The 19,494-nt window shown below is 46.0% G+C and overlaps 1 protein-coding gene across 18 annotated transcripts in view; it reads right to left on the bottom strand.

Moving 5' to 3' along the window:
• Window positions 1–19,494, bottom strand: part of LOC139424438 (adducin 3 (gamma) a) — a 144,475-nt gene that overhangs the window by 11,321 nt on the left and 113,660 nt on the right. For all 18 annotated transcript variants that reach the window (XM_071176243.1, XM_071176251.1, XM_071176245.1 and 15 more), the window contains 7 exons: window positions 14,376–14,514; window positions 12,065–12,216; window positions 11,587–11,667; window positions 6,328–6,477; window positions 5,742–5,885; window positions 5,270–5,368; window positions 4,028–4,204 (listed from right to left, as the gene is read on the bottom strand). In XM_071176243.1, the coding sequence (XP_071032344.1) occupies window positions 4,028–4,204; window positions 5,270–5,368; window positions 5,742–5,885; window positions 6,328–6,477; window positions 11,587–11,667; window positions 12,065–12,216; window positions 14,376–14,514 (942 nt within the window). The remainder of the gene's footprint in view (window positions 1–4,027; window positions 4,205–5,269; window positions 5,369–5,741; window positions 5,886–6,327; window positions 6,478–11,586; window positions 11,668–12,064; window positions 12,217–14,375; window positions 14,515–19,494) is intronic.

Below are 19,494 nucleotides of genomic sequence, written 5' to 3'. Positions count from 1 at the left end.
CCATCTACAAATCAGATTCCATTTGTATAGTTATTATTTTCCACAAAGTTTCTAAGTCCCTAGAGAGGAAGACGAGGGAAAAGTGGTAGGAAAGAAGACTCTTTGGTAGTGGAACAAAATGTTGTCAAGCTTTTGATCTCCCCATTCATCTAGAGTTCATTTCAATAGTGCAAGTCCTCTCTGTAGAATCCTCACTACATAGGAATGTAGTTTGTGTCTCTGTCCCACCCTTATTATTTGGACAGAGCTCTGGACTCAAAACTACCGCCTCTGTCACTAAGGAAAACGGAAAGAGAGAGAGAGCGCGAGAGAGAGAGAGGGGGGGGGGGACAGTCTCCGGCCACTATCCCATGATTCCTAGCTGTGGGAGAATGGAAAAAGGATGATGTGCAGCCGGAGGGGTTCCTGGCATCCATGGACAATGGAGTGTGTTCAGATACTTCCTGTCTCTTTCTCCCCCTCTCTCTTATCCGTCTTTCTCCTCTCTGTCCCTTGCTCTCTCTCTCACCCTGTATAGCGCTCCTCTTCTCTATCTGACTTATCTCTTTCTCATCCCTCTCTCTTTCTATATCTCTCGTCCTCCCTCCTTTTCATCGATACCAGACTATCCTGTCAGTGTCAATCACATATAGACTTTAACCAGGTGTTCGGAGACCAGACTCAACCTTTCAACTTGACTCGGGAAACACAGAATCAGAATCAGATGAGGTTCTTGGCATGCAGCTTCATCTCCATATCAGAGGTATCTGCTGTGGTGTTGTGAAACGTGTTATTCTGGTATATTCTGTACTGTAATAAATAGTATTTTTACGAGGTGTGAGACGAGACTGTGTGATAGGAGCGGTCCCCTTTGGACAGCTACACAGACCGTTGAGTAATGACTCTCCAGATACATTGAGGACAGAGGTGAGAAGACAGAGGACAGAGGTGAGAAGAGAGTAGACAAACAGTTAGAGAAGAGAGACTTGGGGAGACAAGAGAGAGGGAGGAGAGGAAAGAGGTGAGAAGACAAGACAGACGACAGAGGTGAGAAGACAGACGGCAGAGGTGAGAAGACAGACGACAGAGGTGAGAAGACAGACGACAGAGGTGAGAAGAGAGTAGACAAACAGTTAGAGAAGAGACTTGGGGAGACAAGAGAGAGGGAGGAGAGGAAAGAGGTGAGAAGACAAGACAGAGGACAGAGGTAAGAAGACAGACGACAGAGGTGAGAAGACAGAGGTGAGAAGACAGAGGTGAGAAGACAGAGGTGAGAAGACAGAGGTGAGAAGACAGAGGTGAGAAGACAGACGACAGAGGCAAGAAAGAGGACACAAGGGAGAGAGAGAGAGAGAAAAGGGAGACAGATAGAGAGAGAAGGGAGAGAAGGGAGGGAGAGAGGGGAGAGAAGGGAGAGGGAGAGAAAGAGGGGTAGAGAGGGAGAGAGACAGAGAGAAGGGAGAGAGTCTCTGCTGTAAGCTCAGCAGTGTCTGATCCTTGAGGGATCTGGTGTTGTTATGAAGCCTCCCAGTCAGAGTTTCAGCAGGGCCCAGACCATAGATCACTGACCCAGTCCCAAGTCTACAGGGCCCAGACCATAGATCACTGACCCAGTCCCAAGTCTACAGGGCCCAGACCATAGATCACTGACCCAGTCCCAAGTCTACAGGGCCCAGACCATAGATCACTGACCCAGTCCCAAGTCTACAGGGCCCAGACCATAGATCACTGACCCAGTCCCAAGTCTACAGGGCCCAGACCATAGATCACTGACCCAGTCCCAAGTCTACAGGGCCCAGACCATAGATCACTGACCCAGTCCCAAGTCTACAGGGACCAGACCATAGATCACTGACCCAGTCCCAAGTCTACAGGGCCCAGACCATAGATCACTGACCCAGTCCCAAGTCTACAGGGCCCAGACCATAGATCACTGACCCAGTCCCAAGTCTACAGGGCCCAGACCATAGATCACTGACCCAGTCCCAAGTCTACAGGGCCCAGACCATAGATCACTGACCCAGTCCCAAGTCTACAGGGCCCAGACCATAGATCACTGACCCAGTCCCAAGTCTACAGGGTCCAGACCATAGATCACTGACCCAGTCCCAAGTCTACAGGGCCCAGACCATAGATCACTGACCCAGTCCCAAGTCTACAGGGCCCAGACCATAGATTACTGACCCAGTCCCAAGTCTACAGGGCCCAGACCATAGATCACTGACCCAGTCCCAAGTCTACAGGGCCCAGACCATAGATCACTGACCCAGTCCCAAGTCTACAGGGCCCAGACCATAGATCACTGACCCAGTCCCAAGTCTACAGGGTCCAGACCATAGATCACTGACCCAGTCCCAAGTCTACAGGGTCCAGACCATAGATCACTGACCCAGTCCCAAGTCTACAGGGCCCAGACCATAGATCACTGACCCAGTCCCAAGTCTACAGGGCCCAGACCATAGATCACTGACCCAGTCCCAAGTCTACAGGGCCCAGACCATAGATCACTGACCCAGTCCCAAGTCTACAGGGCCCAGACCATAGATCACTGACCCAGTCCCAAGTCTACAGGGACCAGACCATAGATCACTGACCCAGTCCCAAGTCTACAGGGCCCAGACCATAGATCACTGACCCAGTCCCAAGTCTACAGGGCCCAGACCATAGATCACTGACCCAGTCCCAAGTCTACAGGGCCCAGACCATAGATCACTGACCCAGTCCCAAGTCTACAGGGTCCAGACCATAGATCACTGACCCAGTCCCAAGTCTACAGGGCCCAGACCATAGATCACTGACCCAGTCCCAAGTCTACAGGGCCCAGACCATAGATTACTGACCCAGTCCCAAGTCTACAGGGCCCAGACCATAGATCACTGACCCAGTCCCAAGTCTACAGGGCCCAGACCATAGATCACTGACCCAGTCCCAAGTCTACAGGGCCCAGACCATAGATCACTGACCCAGTCCCAAGTCTACAGGGTCCAGACCATAGATCACTGACCCAGTCCCAAGTCTACAGGGTCCAGACCATAGATCACTGACCCAGTCCCAAGTCTACAGGGCCCAGACCATAGATCACTGACCCAGTCCCAAGTCTACAGGGCCCAGACCATAGATCACTGACCCAGTCCCAAGTCTACAGGGCCCAGACCATAGATCACTGACCCAGTCCCAAGTCTACAGGGCCCAGACCATAGATCACTGACCCAGTCCCAAGTCTACAGGGCCCAGACCATAGATCACTGACCCAGTCCCAAGTCTACAGGGCCCAGACCATAGATCACTGACCCAGTCCCAAGTCTACAGGGCCCAGACCATAGATCACTGACCCAGTCCCAAGTCTACAGGGCCCAGACCATAGATCACTGACCCAGTCCCAAGTCTACAGGGCCCAGACCATAGATCACTGACCCAGTCCCAAGTCTACAGGGCCCAGACCATAGATCACTGACCCAGCCCCAAGTCTACAGGGCCCAGACCATAGATCACTGACCCAGTCCCAAGTCTACAGGGCCCAGACCATAGATCACTGACCCAGTCCCAAGTCTACAGGGACCAGACCATAGATCACTGACCCAGTCCCAAGTCTACAGGGACCAGCACAGCTGCACTGGACCAGTGATGTACTGTACTTTATGGAGTGATAGATCCAGTTGATGACCCAGAAACAGTAATGACAGAGGAAATGAGGGCAGGACTGTACACTATCTGTTAGATGCCAACTCACTGTCCTTGAATTCCATTTCCCTGTTAGTTACACAACCTGGAGGTCAGAGGCAGGAGGGGGGCACCTGGGACAGGGCCAGCCCAGCAGGTCAACTCATAGCCTGGGTAGCGTGGGTAGTAGCCCCGCTTCCTCCCATGACCTTGGTGGCTAGTGCCAACTGCACATATGGCATAGCTAGGAGTCACTGCCACAGCAATGATATTATATAGTAATGTAGATTACAGTGTGTGTGTGTGTGTGGAGGGGGGATGGAGTGTGTGTGTAGCAGGGAAAGGAGAGTGTGTGTGTGTGTAGTGTGTGTCAGTGTAAACCACTCACCAGGTTATCCAGCATCCTCATGAGAGATTCAAACTCCAGCTCTCCCACCTTCCACTTGTGTGGGCTTCCCATGTTGACAGACGCTGCATCGGCCACCGCATGGGTCCGAGACTTATACTTCTCAGCATCTAACACAATCAGGTTGTCTACGCTGCCAGCACACGAGACCGCATTCACCTAGAGGGAGAGAGAGAGAGATGGGGGAGAGAGAGAGACAGATGGGGGAGAGAGAGATGGGAGAGGGAGAGATGGGAGAGGGAAGGAGGGAGAGAGATGGGAGAGAGATGAGAGAGAGATGAGAGAGAGAGAGAGAGGGAAAGAGGGAGAAAGAGAAAGAGGGAGAAAGAGAAAGAGAAATGAGCCATTTCGAGTTCTATCGAGAAAAATCTAGACAATTGAGAAATGCAACCCAGGGGGGTATTACAGTTTACAGTTTTTATACAAGGTCACTTTTTTTGCAATAGCCACACACACCGTAGCCTGAGGTTAATCTCTAGGTATTAAGCAGGCTTTGCTAGGTTGGATTAATGTTTTGTTTGGCTCTGAGGCCGAGATTCAAATAGGGATTTGGTGCACCTATTACAGCAGTCAGCGTTAACACCCACACACACACCCCCACACCGTAATGTCTACCATATTTACAAACTGCATACGCACAGCACACAGGCAAGCAGGCACAAACAGTGACGCACACATATCATACGCACATGCACACACACACACACGCGCACACAAACACACGCGCACAACACAAACACACTTTGCCAAACAAAACTCTGGAAATCATTGACTTTCCATTCAAGCGGCCCTGCTGGTGTTGTTGTGTGGTAACATACAGTCCATTTAAAATGCTCTTTTACCCTCTAATTCAGACGGTGTAGGATGTTATAGGGCTTTAACACAACCTCTCTGTTTCCCTGCCAGTCTTTCTCTCCAGCCGTCTTCACGTTTACTCCCCCTCTAGATGTTTAACAACCCCATAAATGACATTCCGGCTTTCCTTTGAAAATACAGAAACTACCAAAACAGGAACAGCATCACTAATAAGCGTTAGATGAAGCTAACAGCCATTGTGACGTTGTGTTGTTGCAGAATCGAAGGCGTGAGAGGTTACTGACATCTCTGTTAGAACAGAACAGTAAATGTCTGTAGAATCTAGATCTAAACGAGTTACTGAGTTCATTGACCTATTGTTTGATGAGAGTGAGGTCCAGGGTTCAGGGTGTGTGTGTGTGTATATACCTGGATCTCACAGGCATACTGAGCATTGTAGATGTAATGAAAGGCCTCTTCGATGGTTTCTCCCAGAGCCACCACTCCATGGTTCCTCAGCACCAGCACCTGATCACCAAACGGTCACACCAAACGGTCACAACACACGGTCAAATACAACGGTTACAACACAACCATAGACGAGGACAGTTACATCTAACGAGACCATATTCCCCAGTATGGTAATAAGTCTCCATAGTTTACCAGTCGATGACTCTAGAGAGGAGACACACAACCACAGTAACCTCAATGCCATTAAGGCTGGCTGACTAGCTCGTACATTTGATCACCAGGACTGTTTTTACAGTACACTAGCTAGAAAACAGTCCTGTCAAAGCAGTCCCACTGATTTACCCACTGATCTAAGGTCAGCTTTGCATCCCCCGAACTAGCAATTAACATCACGTTTTTTTAGTGGGGTAATCTGATCCTAGATCTTTACCTTGGCTGAGGGTCCGAGGGCCTTCTGCAGCGCCAGGCGTTCCTCCTGGTCGTCAAGGCTACCCTGGTAGTTGTAGTATGCGATATCACCCAGGATCAAGGCCTCCTGAGAGATGGGCAGGATGCCACACTTCATAGACGACACCTGGAGAAACAAGGAGGGAGAGGAGATGTGAGAACTATTCAGACACTGGAGGATGGAGAGAGAGACAGAGAGACAGAGAGACAGAGAGAGAGAGAGAGAGAGACAGACAGACAGACAGACAGACAGACAGACAGAGAGAGAGCCAGAGACAGAGAGAGAGCCAGAGCCAGAGCCAGAGCCAGAGACAGAGCCAGAGCCAGAGCCAGAGCCAGAGAGAGAGAGAGAGAGAGAGAGAGAGGAGACAGAGGGAGAGACAGAGAGAGAGAAACAGAGAGAGAGAAACTGGCAATGAACATTTACAGCATCACACAGTGCATTATAAATCACTGTGTGCTTGAAAACATCACAATGTGGACAATATGTGTCTAAAAGTCAGGCCTATTTAAACAACATTTCTTCCTGTAAGATGCTGAATGATTAAACAGACTGAAAAGTGACTCACGGCGGCGGTGGCAGGAGTGTGCACGTGGACGCAGCAGCGAGCGTCTGGCCTGATGGAGTAGATGGCAGCGTGGGGGCTGAAGCCTGACGGGTCAACCCTGAGGTTGGTGGAGCCCTGGTCAATCACATCCCCGATGATGTTCAGCTTTACCTGGGAGAGAGAGAGGGGGAGAGAGGAGAGGCAGAAGGAGAGAAAAGAGCATTAGCCATTGTACAGTCACACAAAATACACATGTATGGTTTTACATACACAAACATGTGAATCACTTCCCTTGAGAAGAATACATATATATTGTGAGGGAGACATCTGCTAGCTATATAAAGAGGTAATAACAATTTAAATGGTTCATACACTCATCATCAGGAAATGTACAGAAGGAATGGTAACCGTGTCTGGTCTTGATACTGTATGTCCTCAATGAGAACTTCATGACCATGTGTCATTAGATTACCGGCTACCGAAGAGGGTTGGAGAGCAGAAAGAGAGAGAGCGAGAGAGGAGGAAAGGACAGAGTACAGCCAGTTCTCCATACACAACAAATTATGATGAGACAACACAGCCAAAGTGGTGTGCTGAGCAGTATTTCTGTCTGTAATAAAGCCCTTTTGTGGGGAAAAACAAATTCTGATGGCCCGGCTCCCCAGTGAGTGGGCCTGGCTGCCAAGTGGGTGGGCCTATGCCCTCCAAGGCCCCCCCATGGCTGTACCCCTGCCATGTGAGATCCATAGATTAGGGCCTAATGCATTTATTTCAATTGACTGATACGAACTGTAACTCAGTAAAAACTGAAATTGTTGCATGTTGCGTTTATCTTTTTTGTTCAGCATAAATCTAACATCTATTTGTACTTACAGAATCACCAGATGACCAGGCTAAATATGTACTGAATACTGTTACAGACTCTGAATATGAAATGTCCGACTCTGTTTTCCAGCCTGACAGCCATATGGGACAGTGGGAGGATGACAGACACCAGTCGAATGAATTCGTTTGTCCAGTTAGATGAAATAACCAGTAAACCATGTCTAACGTGGCAGCTGTCAGACGAACAGACCAGAACAGCCGATCGAACACTAATGACCGGTTAAGTTACATCACATGTTTGGATTGTAAGAGACCAATCACATCCTTCAGTGTCCGGACCCCTCTACAAGTCTGCCAATCAGACGTCAGAACAGCTCAAGTTCTACTGCATGCGTGTGCACAGCAGTCCTAAAAATAATGGAGGGAAGTGTTGTTGAGTTGAATATGAAATGTGACGCAGGCTGATGACACGTTTGCATTCTGGGACAACGACGTACAAAGGCAGCAGACCCCTTGGTAGCTATCAGCTTGTTAGACATAGAGAAGAGGTGACCCACATGTCTATGGAGTTCACATATCCTTGAATTCCTTGGGGTCCTTTGAGTTGAACCAATCACAGAGATACATTTTGATCTCCTGACCCCACCCCAGATATGATGTGAATCTCAGTGGACAGTTCAGCCAGAAGGGGGTGTGTCCCCCCCCCCCTCTCTCTGCTGTACTGTTTTCAATGGAGACCATCCAACTTCAATAGCAGCAGCTGGCCAGAATTCTTTACTTATTGTGACCCAACTCTTGTGAGACTAAAATGATCCTCAAATCTAATTTGGAAATCTGATTTCTGAGTATACATCTACTGTATTAAATGTCATGTAAGTGTTTTATAAGTGCATCATACCCTAGGGACAATTCAAGGGTTAGAGTAACGCTAGCTCGAGGATGTAACAGTCTCAGTCCCAAATGGCACCCTACATAGTGCACCACTTATGACCAGGGTGCCCATAGGGTTCTGGTCTAAAGTAGTGCCCTATGTAGGGAATAGGGTGCCTTTTGGGATGCACATAGAATCCACATAGATCATCCACTAGCTAGCGAATAGATCCTTGCTTCATATTGCTTTTCGATGTGGCTAAATTGAATAAACCCTGTAATGGGAGTATGGTACGTCAGAGAGAGGGACTGTGTTTGGATGTGAATGCCCGGCTGATCAGAAGGAGTGCCTGCTGGGTGATTGGCTTGGAGCATGGAGTCAAACAGGTAATCCTTCCAAAACAACAACAACGATGATCCAACAAACTCTCCATCAAACAACCAATCCTCGTGTCAAAGATCACGAGCGCTAACGGAGTGGAATGTCTCTTACCTTCTCAGTTCCCATACTAACTACTAATGAAACATAATCAAACATAATCATAGGGCCAGCTGTCTTCCTACAGGTATCCTCTCCTTCACCTTCTAGCTCAGACAGCTGAGCCACGCAAGAGCCCAGAATATCAACCCTGACCCCCCTGTGACCTTTCAGTGACCTTTCACTACACAGCGACCTCTCACACACTGAGCTCTGGATGACTTCCTTTCTCTCAGGAAGTCAATGGTGTTCGACCTCTAAAACCTTCCCCCTAATGAGTTCAAACCCATAACAGACCCGTGGAGAAAGAGAGGGAAAGGAAAAATGAGAAAAGAGGCCTTTAGTAGTCAGCTAGTGGTCCACTGGAGTATAGTAGCCAGCTGGAGTATAGTAGCCAGCTGGAGTATAGTAGTCAGCTGGAGTATAGTAGCCAGCTGGAGTATAGTAGCCAGCTGGAGTATAGTAGCCAGCTGGAGTATAGTAGCCAGCTAGTGGTCCGCTGGAGTATAGTAGCCAGCTGTAGTATAGTAGTCAGCTGGAGTATAGTAGTCAGCTGGAGTATAGTAGCCAGCTATAGTATAGTAGCCGGCTATAGTATAGTAGTCGGCTGGAGTATAGTAGTCGGCTGGAGTATAGTAGTCGGCTGGAGTATAGTAGCCGGCTGGAGTATAGTAGCCGGCTGGAGTATAGTATCCAGCTGTAGTATAGTAGCCAGCTGTAGTATAGTAGCCAGCTGTAGTATAGTAGCCAGCAGGAGTATAGTAGCCAGCAGGAGTATAGTAGCCAGCTGGAGTATAGTAGCCAGCTGGAGTATAGTAGCCAGCTGGAGTATAGTAGCCAGCTGGAGTATAGTAGCCAGCAGGAGTATAGTAGCCAGCTGGAGTATAGTAGCCAGCTGGAGTATAGTAGCCAGCAGGAGTATAGTAGCCAGCTGTAGCATAGTAGCCAGCTGTAGTATAGTAGTCAGCTGGAGTATAGTAGTCAGCTGTAGTATAGTAGCCAGCTGGAGTATAGTAGCCAGCTGGAGTATAGTAGCCAGCTGGAGTATAGTAGCCAGCTGTAGTATAGTAGCCAGCTGTAGTATAGTAGCCAGCTGTATAGTAGTCAGCTGGAGTATAGTTGCCAGCTGTAGTATAGTCAGCTGTAGTATAGTAGCCAGCTGTATAGTAGTCAGCTGGAGTATAGTAGCCAGCTGTATAGTAGTCAGCTGGAGTATAGTAGCCAGCTGTATAGTAGTCAGCTGGAGTATAGTAGTCTCAGTCATCTCACAGAGACAAAGCTTCTGTGTGTGTGACTACAGTACTACAGTAAAGATAATTTTGCACGCCCAATTCTTCAGTTTTTGATTTGTTAAAAAAGTTTGAAATATCAAATAAATGTCGTTCCACTTCATGATTGTGTCCCACTTGTTGTTGATTCTTCACAAAAAAATACAGTTTTATATCTTTATGTTTGAAGCCTGAAATGTGGCAAAAGGTCGCAAAGTTCAAGGGGGCCGAATACTTTCGCAAGGCACTGTACCAACATTCTTCATTCAATTCAGTCATCACTAAGTTAACATCGGAGTGAAGAGTTCTGCATCTATTCACAATGACATTTGGCCTAGTTATTCTTCTCTCTGGGAAGATCTCAATTGCATTCTCCTTGTGTCCTCTTGCCTCGTCTCTTTCTCAAAACCAATTGGAGGAGAAGGTCGGAGTGGAGGGACCTCTGGCTTTCTCCTCCATTAGGTTTTGAGAAGGAGATGAGGAGAGAGGAGAATGCAATTGAGATCTTCCCTCTGTCTGTCTCGGTCTCTCTGCGCTCTCTCTCTCTCTACTGAGTTACTGATCCAGTCTGAGCCCCACCCTGTCAGACAGCTGAGCTGAGTGATGCTTGTTACTCCCACCTGTCAACAACTCACTCTGATTGTTCACCTGCAATGCACTTGACGTGTCACAGAAACTGGTGCTTGGAGTGAGTGAGTGAGTGAATGAGAGAGTGAATGAGAGAGTGAGAGAGTGAGTGAGAGAGCGAGAGAGTGAGTGAATGAGAGAGTGAATGAGAGAGTGAGAGAGTGAGTGAGAGAGTGAGAGAGTGAGTGAGGCCATTATTTTTCTTCTTAGAGTAGCAAATAGAAACTAAGAAAGAGAAAGTAGAAAGAGAAAGTAGAAAGAGAAACTAAGAAAGAGAAAGTAGAAAGAGAAAGTAGAAATAGAAACTAAGAAAGAGAAAGTAGAAAGAGAAACTAACACCAGCGGTTCTGCAGCAAAACTAGACAAGGACATCAACATTACCCAGCATTCACTACCACCACTGACACTGGACCAGAGACAATGACAAATAGACAGGGTGGTTTTGGTAATAACATGGCAGCCAGTCAGACAATAACATGGCAGCCAGTCAGACAATAACATGGCAGCCAGTTAGACAATAACATGGCAGCCAGTCAGACAATAACATGGACAATCACAGACGCAACAAAGAGTCAGTGATAAAATACTCTTCAAAAAGTAACATACTGTAGGAATTCCCACAGTCAGCAATATCCCAATCTCACCAATGAAGAGATACAGTAATGTAACTGCAGGATAACATTGTATTCGCCATATCAAGCACATTACTCTACTCCCCTGACCTCCATGGCTTGACTAAACACAGACCAGTGTGTGTGTGTGTGTGTGTGTGTCAGCCTCTGTGCCAGAATGTTAGATTTCTGCTAATCCAATAGTTCTCTCTCAAATAATTCAAGGAAATAGACGGCTGATTAAGTGTTGGCGCTGTTGTGCTGGGTTTATGAGAAGGGCTGCCAGAAACCTTTTACTCCACATGGCGCAGTACATTGGCTTACTGGCACAAACACACAGGCTACACCTCCAACTTGGGCTGTGTTCAGTAGGACCAAATGGGATAAAACGGTTTGAATTGGAGAAGGACAATGAGCATTCTTATTGGACAATATCAGAGATAGTTGCTCTTCCATTTCAAAACCTTTTATCCTGTTTGGTACTACTGAACACAGTCCAGCACACGTCTAAAAAGAGAGCTCACTCCTGACTGGGTATAGGCTTGGTTGGCTGTTTGTTGTTGGGTGCATGTGCTTCCTGGTGCGTTGTGATTGGACTCACCAGGTTGGATGCGGACGCCTCAGCGAATGACAGTCCTCTGGGGATGATGAGGATGTGGTCCTGCTCTTTGCTGACTCTGACCTGGACACAACAACGTTAAAACACCTTGTTATGACCTTGAAACTGCACAGTGCTGCTGCTGCTGACACAAACAAAACTTTAGGAACCTGATGCTCAAACACACTGCTCCCAAACAAAAGGACGGGCACACAGTTGTATGTGTCCTGAAAACACATTCTGAGGGTAGTCCTGTAGGCAGGGGATAGACAGAACTCAGATGACACATACCTGCTTGCAGTATGTCTCAAAACACAGTTCTACAGAATAGGTTTATGATGAGTTATGACACGGTTATGACAGTTCTGAATGAGGTTAGCGCAAGGTTTATTTCTTACTGTGATGTAGGAGCTGGCGAAGTGTGCCCAGCTGAACAGGTTCTAATAAAGGTTTTAAAAAGGTTATCTAATGGTTGTCTTACTGTGATGTAGGAGCTGGCGAAGTGTGCCCAGCTGAACAGGTCCACCAGTCTGTAGAGGCTGGCCAGCTTGCAGCGTGTCTGTTTCTCCCCCTTCACCAGAGTGGTAGACTCCACTCCATACATGTCGTTGATGGGAGTGACCATTCCAAGGCCTGGAGAGGGGGTGAGCAGAGAAAGCAAAGCAGAGAGGGTTAAAAATGATTTTTTTTTTTATTGTTGAGTGTGGGGATTGATAGCTCTCTTGTTCTCTGTATAATTACCAATATGAATAATGACATGAATCATTAACAATCAATACACACAGCCTGCATATTAGATTACCTGCAGCCTGGGAATGGAGACAGACCATGCTCTCTCCATTCTACGAAGTACATCAACTGTTCTAAGAGGAAACCAATTCAATCATTCAATACATATTTTATTTAGAGAGACAAGATACTAAACAGATTTCAGATCAGTTGTTAATAACCGATAATAACCATCCGAGACAGCGGTAGAATACATCTGGGTTCGTCTCATCTAACCAACTGATTTACTATAGGGTGCTCTACACTGGACAGTGGACACAAATAGCAACAAGCCATCCTTTGACACTGGCAATGTTCATATCAGAGACAATTCTATGTAGTTACAGTACATTTTAAATAATTCAATCATCTTACTTCACATATTTCCTAAGTAATAAATAATACTTGACAATCTTATCCTTTTCATTCCTCATTTACAACAAATTACAGCAAATTCCCTAACTTTCCGCTGGTTGCTGAGATTAGTGGTGTTATTATGTGGACATATTATGGGATATATGAGGTATAACTGAGGACTCTATATTTCAGTGGTTGTCGTGGTAATTGATCATTAGTTCCACATTCCGAGGTCTGTAATTGCATGATTGGAAACAGATTTCACATGTGGAAACCTGGACTGAACAGAGCAATATATGCCAGGCTTTTCCAGAGTCAGCTAGGAGGGACAGGTTACTGATAGATAGTGTGTGTTTCTGTGTATGAGCGTGCGTTCTACCAAGTGTGTGTGTCTATACAGATTTGGAAGTCTCCATTTTTCTAAAACAATAGAGTTAAAAATATTGGCCTAGTTGAAAGTCAATCGTATGGTATGCAGCTCCAGTGAGTGGCAGTTGGGCATTGCCTGGGTGACGGACTGTACCAACAGCACTGCCTCCTGAGGGGGGTTACGGGCCGTACCACCAGGATTGTTTTCATTAGGCACCAAACGGAAGAAAACTGAAAAACGGACCCGAAACAGGGAGGGATTACCTGAACATTCAATAAGAAATGCTCATTTTCATTTTACTTTGCTACGGCGTGCCCTAATGGACCTACCACTACTACTCAAAAAGGGGGGTTACTGACCGTACCAACACTACTACTTACTGAGGGGGGTTACTGGCCGTACCAACACTACTACTTACTGAGGGGGGTTACTGGCCGTACCAACACTACTACTTACTGAGGGGGGTTACTGGCCGTACCAACACTACTACTTACTGAGGGGGGTTACTGGCCGTACCAACATTACTACTTACTGAGGGGGGGTTAGGGGCCATACCAACACTACTACTTACTGAGGGGGGTTAGGGGCCGTACCAACACTACTACCTACTGAGGGGGGGTTACTGGCCATACCAACACTACTACTTAATGAGGGGGGCTACTGACCGTACCAACACTACTACTTACTGAGGGGGGTTACTGGCCGTACCAACATTACTACTTACTGAGGGGGGTTACTGGCCGTACCAACACTACTACTTACTGAGGGGGGTTACTGGCCGTACCAACACTACTACTTACTGAGGGGGGTTAGGGGCCGTACCAACACTACTACTTACTGAGGGGGGTTAGGGGCCGTACCAACACTACTACCTACTGAGGGGGGGGGTTACTGGCCATACCAACACTACTACTTACTGAGAGGGGTTACTGGCCGTACCAACACTACTACTTACTGAGGGGGGTTACTGGCCGTACCAACACTACTACTTACTGAGGGGGGTTACTGGCCATACCAACACTACTACTTACTGAGGGGGGTTACTGGCCGTACCAACACTACTACTTACTGAGAGGGGTTACTGGCCGTACCAACACTACTACTTACTGAGGGGGGTTACTGGCCATACCAACACTACTACTTACTGAGAGGGGTTACTGGCCGTACCAACACTACTACTTACTGAGGGGGGTTACTGGCCATACCAACACTACTACTTACTGAGAGGGGTTACTGGCCGTACCAACACTACTTCTTACAGAGGGGGGTTAGGGGCCGTACCAACACTACTACTTACTTAGGGGTGAGGTGCTGAAGCCAGCCACGGATGAAGACATGAAGAAGTCAGCGATCTGTCGGAGGGCCAGGAGACCAGTGGGGTTGTTGCCTTTCTTCTTCTGCTCCTCAATCAGCCCCTCCAACTCATCCTTAAAGGCCTGGAGACGAGGAGAGGGAGGGGGAGAGAGAAAATGAAGAAGAAGAGAGAAACATTAATCACAGATTAGACTGGAGGTCCGTGGGTGTCCCTCTCTCAGTAAACCCAGACTGACTGACTGGTCTAAACTGGCTGGCTGACCAGGGACAGAGAGGTCTATCCTTCTGTAATCTCCACATCCTCAAGTCCAAGATTTACCACAGTGTTGACTAGATTTAACCTCAGTACAAGAGTTACTAAGGCAATAACTTTGATATCCCATTACATCTCATTATCTCTTTATAAAAACAACACTATAATTTGAGAGAGAAACTGTTTACAATAGCACGGTTAGTCTTGATGTACTGAAACACATCAATCAGAAAAATCCCTATTTACATATAAAATGTTAGCTATATATACTATAAAAAGAGATCAAAAGCCAATAAACTGAATTGTAATAAACAAGTAATAGCTTGAAAGACTGTATAGAATGACTAACTGACAACGGGATGGGCCACCATGTTGCAATTGTTGCTTTTGCAAGAGAGGAACCGTTGTTCCGTTACTTAGTGACCTGGGTCAACTCTTATAAACGTCTTACAGCGCATCTCTTAAAAACAAGATTCAGAGAGGGGGAAGAAATAGGACGTGACACCATTTCAGTACAATGACTTCCTAAATAGGAACACATCCAATATTAATGTTTTTATTCCATGTCTCTCAGACACACACACACACACACTTGCATAAGAGTAGTCAGCTCCACAACAGCCTGGGTATAGAATCAGAGTCTCACCCTAAACACAAAACATTTCTGACCGTCTACTCTTCTCTAACCCCCCCCAGCCGGCTGGCCCCATGGGATAGTCCATTATTGTTTGCGGATGGGATCGGGTCGATTCATTTCCCCCCTTGTGGGGGTGGTATTGTAAAATCTCTACAGCATCTCCTGGGAACACAGAACAGAATACAGAGCCAGTATAACTCTAGGGGTTCTGAGGGGTTCTGAGTCGAGGCCAAACATTCCGTTGTCGTTCGGGCCCTGTTGCCATAGTGACGGTTTTGGCTAGGTCTGGTTGCTGCACTGCAGTGGTGCGGATGTGGATAGGGTGTCTGCTGGGCTTGAGGTTTGTTCTGGACGTTTCTATTATACTGTCGACTGTGCTGTTACAGGCTGGAGTGAAAAGACTTGTCATAAACTCCATACTGTTCCCATGGTTCTATTTATCAGGCCTGGGGGGGATCCTGTTTGCGGAACTTGATTACAACTGCCTTCATTACTTCTGAATCTGCATCAGTCTTAATAGTCTTTTACTGGAAAGGCCAGCACGTGTTTATGACACACACACACACACACACACACTGTGGCAGGCATTTGCAGTGTGCGAGCTTGTGATGTGTTCAAAGACAGATTATAACGCTGAGCGGCAGGGATTTCATCCCCATCACCTTCATCTAACAGATTAAAGTGGATGTGATCATACGTTTTTCGACCCTCTAATCCTCTGCAGAGAGACTAAAATAAAACACAGATACAGCTCACGGAAGAGCATGTTAGCTAGCTGCTGTGGTGTGTGTGTGTGTGTGTGTGTTTAAACCCACAAGGCAACCCTGTGCCATAACACTGTCCTAACATTGAGTTGAAACAAACAGCCAGAGCCCAAATCTAATCAAGCTGGCCTGAGGTCCGTCTCTTGACATGAATAGCTGTCCACCATCCTGCCTGAGAAAAAAACAACACTAAACTGAAAAGCCAAGCCACGGTCACAGAGAGCTTTCCCACTTTCACGAGCCACGTCTCTCCAGTTATTGGTTGGAGCGTATGGGAGGACGTGTGTGATTGGTTGGACGGTCAGGCTTAGGAAGAGAGGATTCCGTGTGCATTCACAACAAAGAGATATTCATCTTTCAAAATGGTGTCTTTAATATAGTCTTTGAGCTTCTCTCTCATTATTAAGACATGCAGATTGGAGCTGGTCTTTCAGGAAACACTCCAAAGACTCTCCCTTTTAATCGTATCAGAATAAAGACTTATATTTTGTGTGACAAAGCCATAAACAGCACTATATTAAAGCCTTCCGTGTAGAAATGTTACACAGCTACAGTATGTAATATTTCTGTATTACCTAACGTGTTGTTAAAAGAAATCAGCCTCGCATTCAACTATCTATTTGTTGGGATGATCCTCTTTCTGCTGACTGTAGGGCTGCTGACAGACAGGTAAGAGCGCTGGGATGCAGCTGAACCCTGTAGCGTGGGAAAGGACAACAGACACTTATGACTAGACTCTAGCTGGGTTTGCTATCGCGCGTATTGTGTGTGATGGGAGGTGATGAAAGGGTTTTACGTCACCACTGACAGTTTTAATGACACCACTACCCCATCCAGACACACAATCTGGTCAAATAAGTACTCACAGTTATAGACACACACACACACACACACCATGGTCCAAGTGAATCATAGAATAGCCTGTAATTACAACTAGACACACTCCCAACAGCCTTGCTAGTTTAGTGAGCACAATGATACTCTTTCATGTGGACTGTGTTGCAAGGTGGGAGAGAGAGAGAGCGAGAGACCGAGAGAGAGAGAAAGAGATATGTTAACTTGCTTTGGCAATGTTAACATTAGTTTCCCATGCCAATAAAGCCCTTAAATTGAATTGAGAGAGAGAGCGAGAGAGAGAGCGAGAGCGAGAGAGCGACCGAGAGAGCAAGTGCCAGCCAATGAATTCTATTGACGTGTGCGTCAGTAAAAATCGGTCCCCCATTCCAGCTGCAACACTGCCTGCAGGGAGGAACTGTCTGGCAGACCAATAGAAATACTGTACATCCCAGCCAGCACCCAACTCCCTATATAGTGCACTACTTTAGACCAGCGCTTTCCTCCCTGGGGGTTTGTACTGCCTAGCCTATGTCATGACTTTGCCCTCTTTGGGTACAGCGATCACTATCCCCCTCTCTCTGTCTCCTACACTCAGGCTGTTGCGACCTCAGGTCGTACATTCCTGGAGGAGATTGTCTCCTCATGGCCACAGTATAGAGAGAGATTGAGTTTTCATAGAGAGAACAAAAGGAATTTCTTCCACCTCACAGAACTTGAGGTTCGAACAACATTTATGTTCTGGAGAAGGTATAAAAGATTGGTTGACGAATCCAGCTACGAACTGGTCTGTTTGGTACAATTTTGTGAAATGTACATGGGAGACAAAATATGGCCACATTACCATAACACTATTTATATAATAGCCTCAGTTATGAGGCTTACATCTAATTGTTGTATAAGATAAATGAGTGAGGATGATACTGTTTGTGAAATTGTGTAATGTGATTTTGGACTGTTTAATGAAGGAAACTCCAATTCCCTTTGGAGTTTAACTAAATCAGAGGACCGCCCATGAGCACAGTTATGGTTGGGCATCCTGGGACAGGCCATTTTCTGCTCTTCCGAATGAAAGCCCCACCCGGGTTTTCTATCACCAGACCATGTTTCTCTCAATTACGAGAGGACTAAGGTTGAGACCAGCTTACCTCGATAACGATAGGGCCAAGGTTTGAGAGGAGACCATAAACCTGAGTATAAGCTAAGGTTTGAGTAGATGGCTGAATCTTTTAACCATACCACGTGGTTAAACTCTTAGACTATCGATACCGACAGAATAAGAACAAGTCTTTGATATTAATTACTAGTCTGCAGCTAGGAATTCGGTATCATTGAACGCGAAGACTGACAACCGCCGTAACATCTATTCTATAACGACATGAATGAATGTAACTCTGAACTATCCATTCTAACCACGACAGAGAGAGAGAGCGAGAGTACGGACAGACTCTCCAACAGAAACAAACTATTCAACAGAGATCCCGATGACACACTGAGCGTAAATATATATATTGATTGCAATTATTCCCGAATGAGTGAGCGTTCATGTGCAAAGGATTAGCATTTCAATTGTTATAAAGATCAACTTTGTCGTGTCTCATCTCAGTCGACCCCCACTTCCCTTCGTGCAGATAACCAACAATTTACAACGTTTGGAATGAGACTAACGTGAGGTAAAGAATAATTCATTAATCAGAAGACTAAGTGATCAGATATAAATATCTGAAAGTTATTAGGAAAATTATATCTTTATAATCTGAATATTTTCCTTGGTGTTCCGACTTCCTAGTTAATTACAGTTACATGATTAATCAGTTTAATCGGGTAATAATAATTACAGTTACATGATTAATCAGTTTAATCGTGGAATAATAATTACAGTTACATGATTAATCAGTTTAATCGCGTAATAATAATTACAGTTACATGATTAATCAGTTTAATCGTGTAATAATAATTACAGTTACATGATTAATCAGTTTAATCGCGTAATAATAATTACAGTTATTTGATAAATAAGTCTTCAGTTTAATGATGGCAAAGACACGACACCTAACATCAATACTTCAGTACAGCATCATCTTGAATGTGCAGCTGAAATCTGTCTCTCACTCTCTGTATCTCTCTCTATTTTTCTCTTTTTCTCTCTGTCTCTCAGTCTCTCTCTTCTTCTCGGTCTCTCATTGAAAGATAATGTAAATGTCAGCACACAAGTCATCTAAGCAATATTGCTCTATAACCTAAATTCCAAACCAAAAGCTATCTAGGCAAAGTTGAGATAACGTAAATGCCAAACCAAAAGCTAGCTAAGCAACGTTGAGATAACGTAAATGCCAAACCAAAAGCTAGCTAGGCAACGTTGAGATAAAGTAAATAAACCAAAACATAGCTAAAAAACGTTGCTTTTCTAATGTTCTTTAGAACGAGATGTTAAAAGTTATAAAGAGAACATCAACAGAAAGAAAGCATGGATGAAACACTTCCTCTCCTCTCACAGGGGTTTGGAGTCAGGGAGGCTCTATAAATGATCCAGTCGTTTTAAGTCTGAGAAGAAGAAATAAAAGTCTGCTTCCTTCTCCCAAACCGCAGTAGCAGTAAATATACACAACCCAAC

This window comes from Oncorhynchus clarkii, chromosome 13, assembly GCF_045791955.1.
Source record: "Oncorhynchus clarkii lewisi isolate Uvic-CL-2024 chromosome 13, UVic_Ocla_1.0, whole genome shotgun sequence".
Taxonomy (NCBI): Eukaryota; Metazoa; Chordata; class Actinopteri; order Salmoniformes; family Salmonidae; genus Oncorhynchus; species Oncorhynchus clarkii.
Note: the sequence above shows the minus strand (reverse complement) of the source record. Positions and strands in the feature narration are given on the sequence as shown.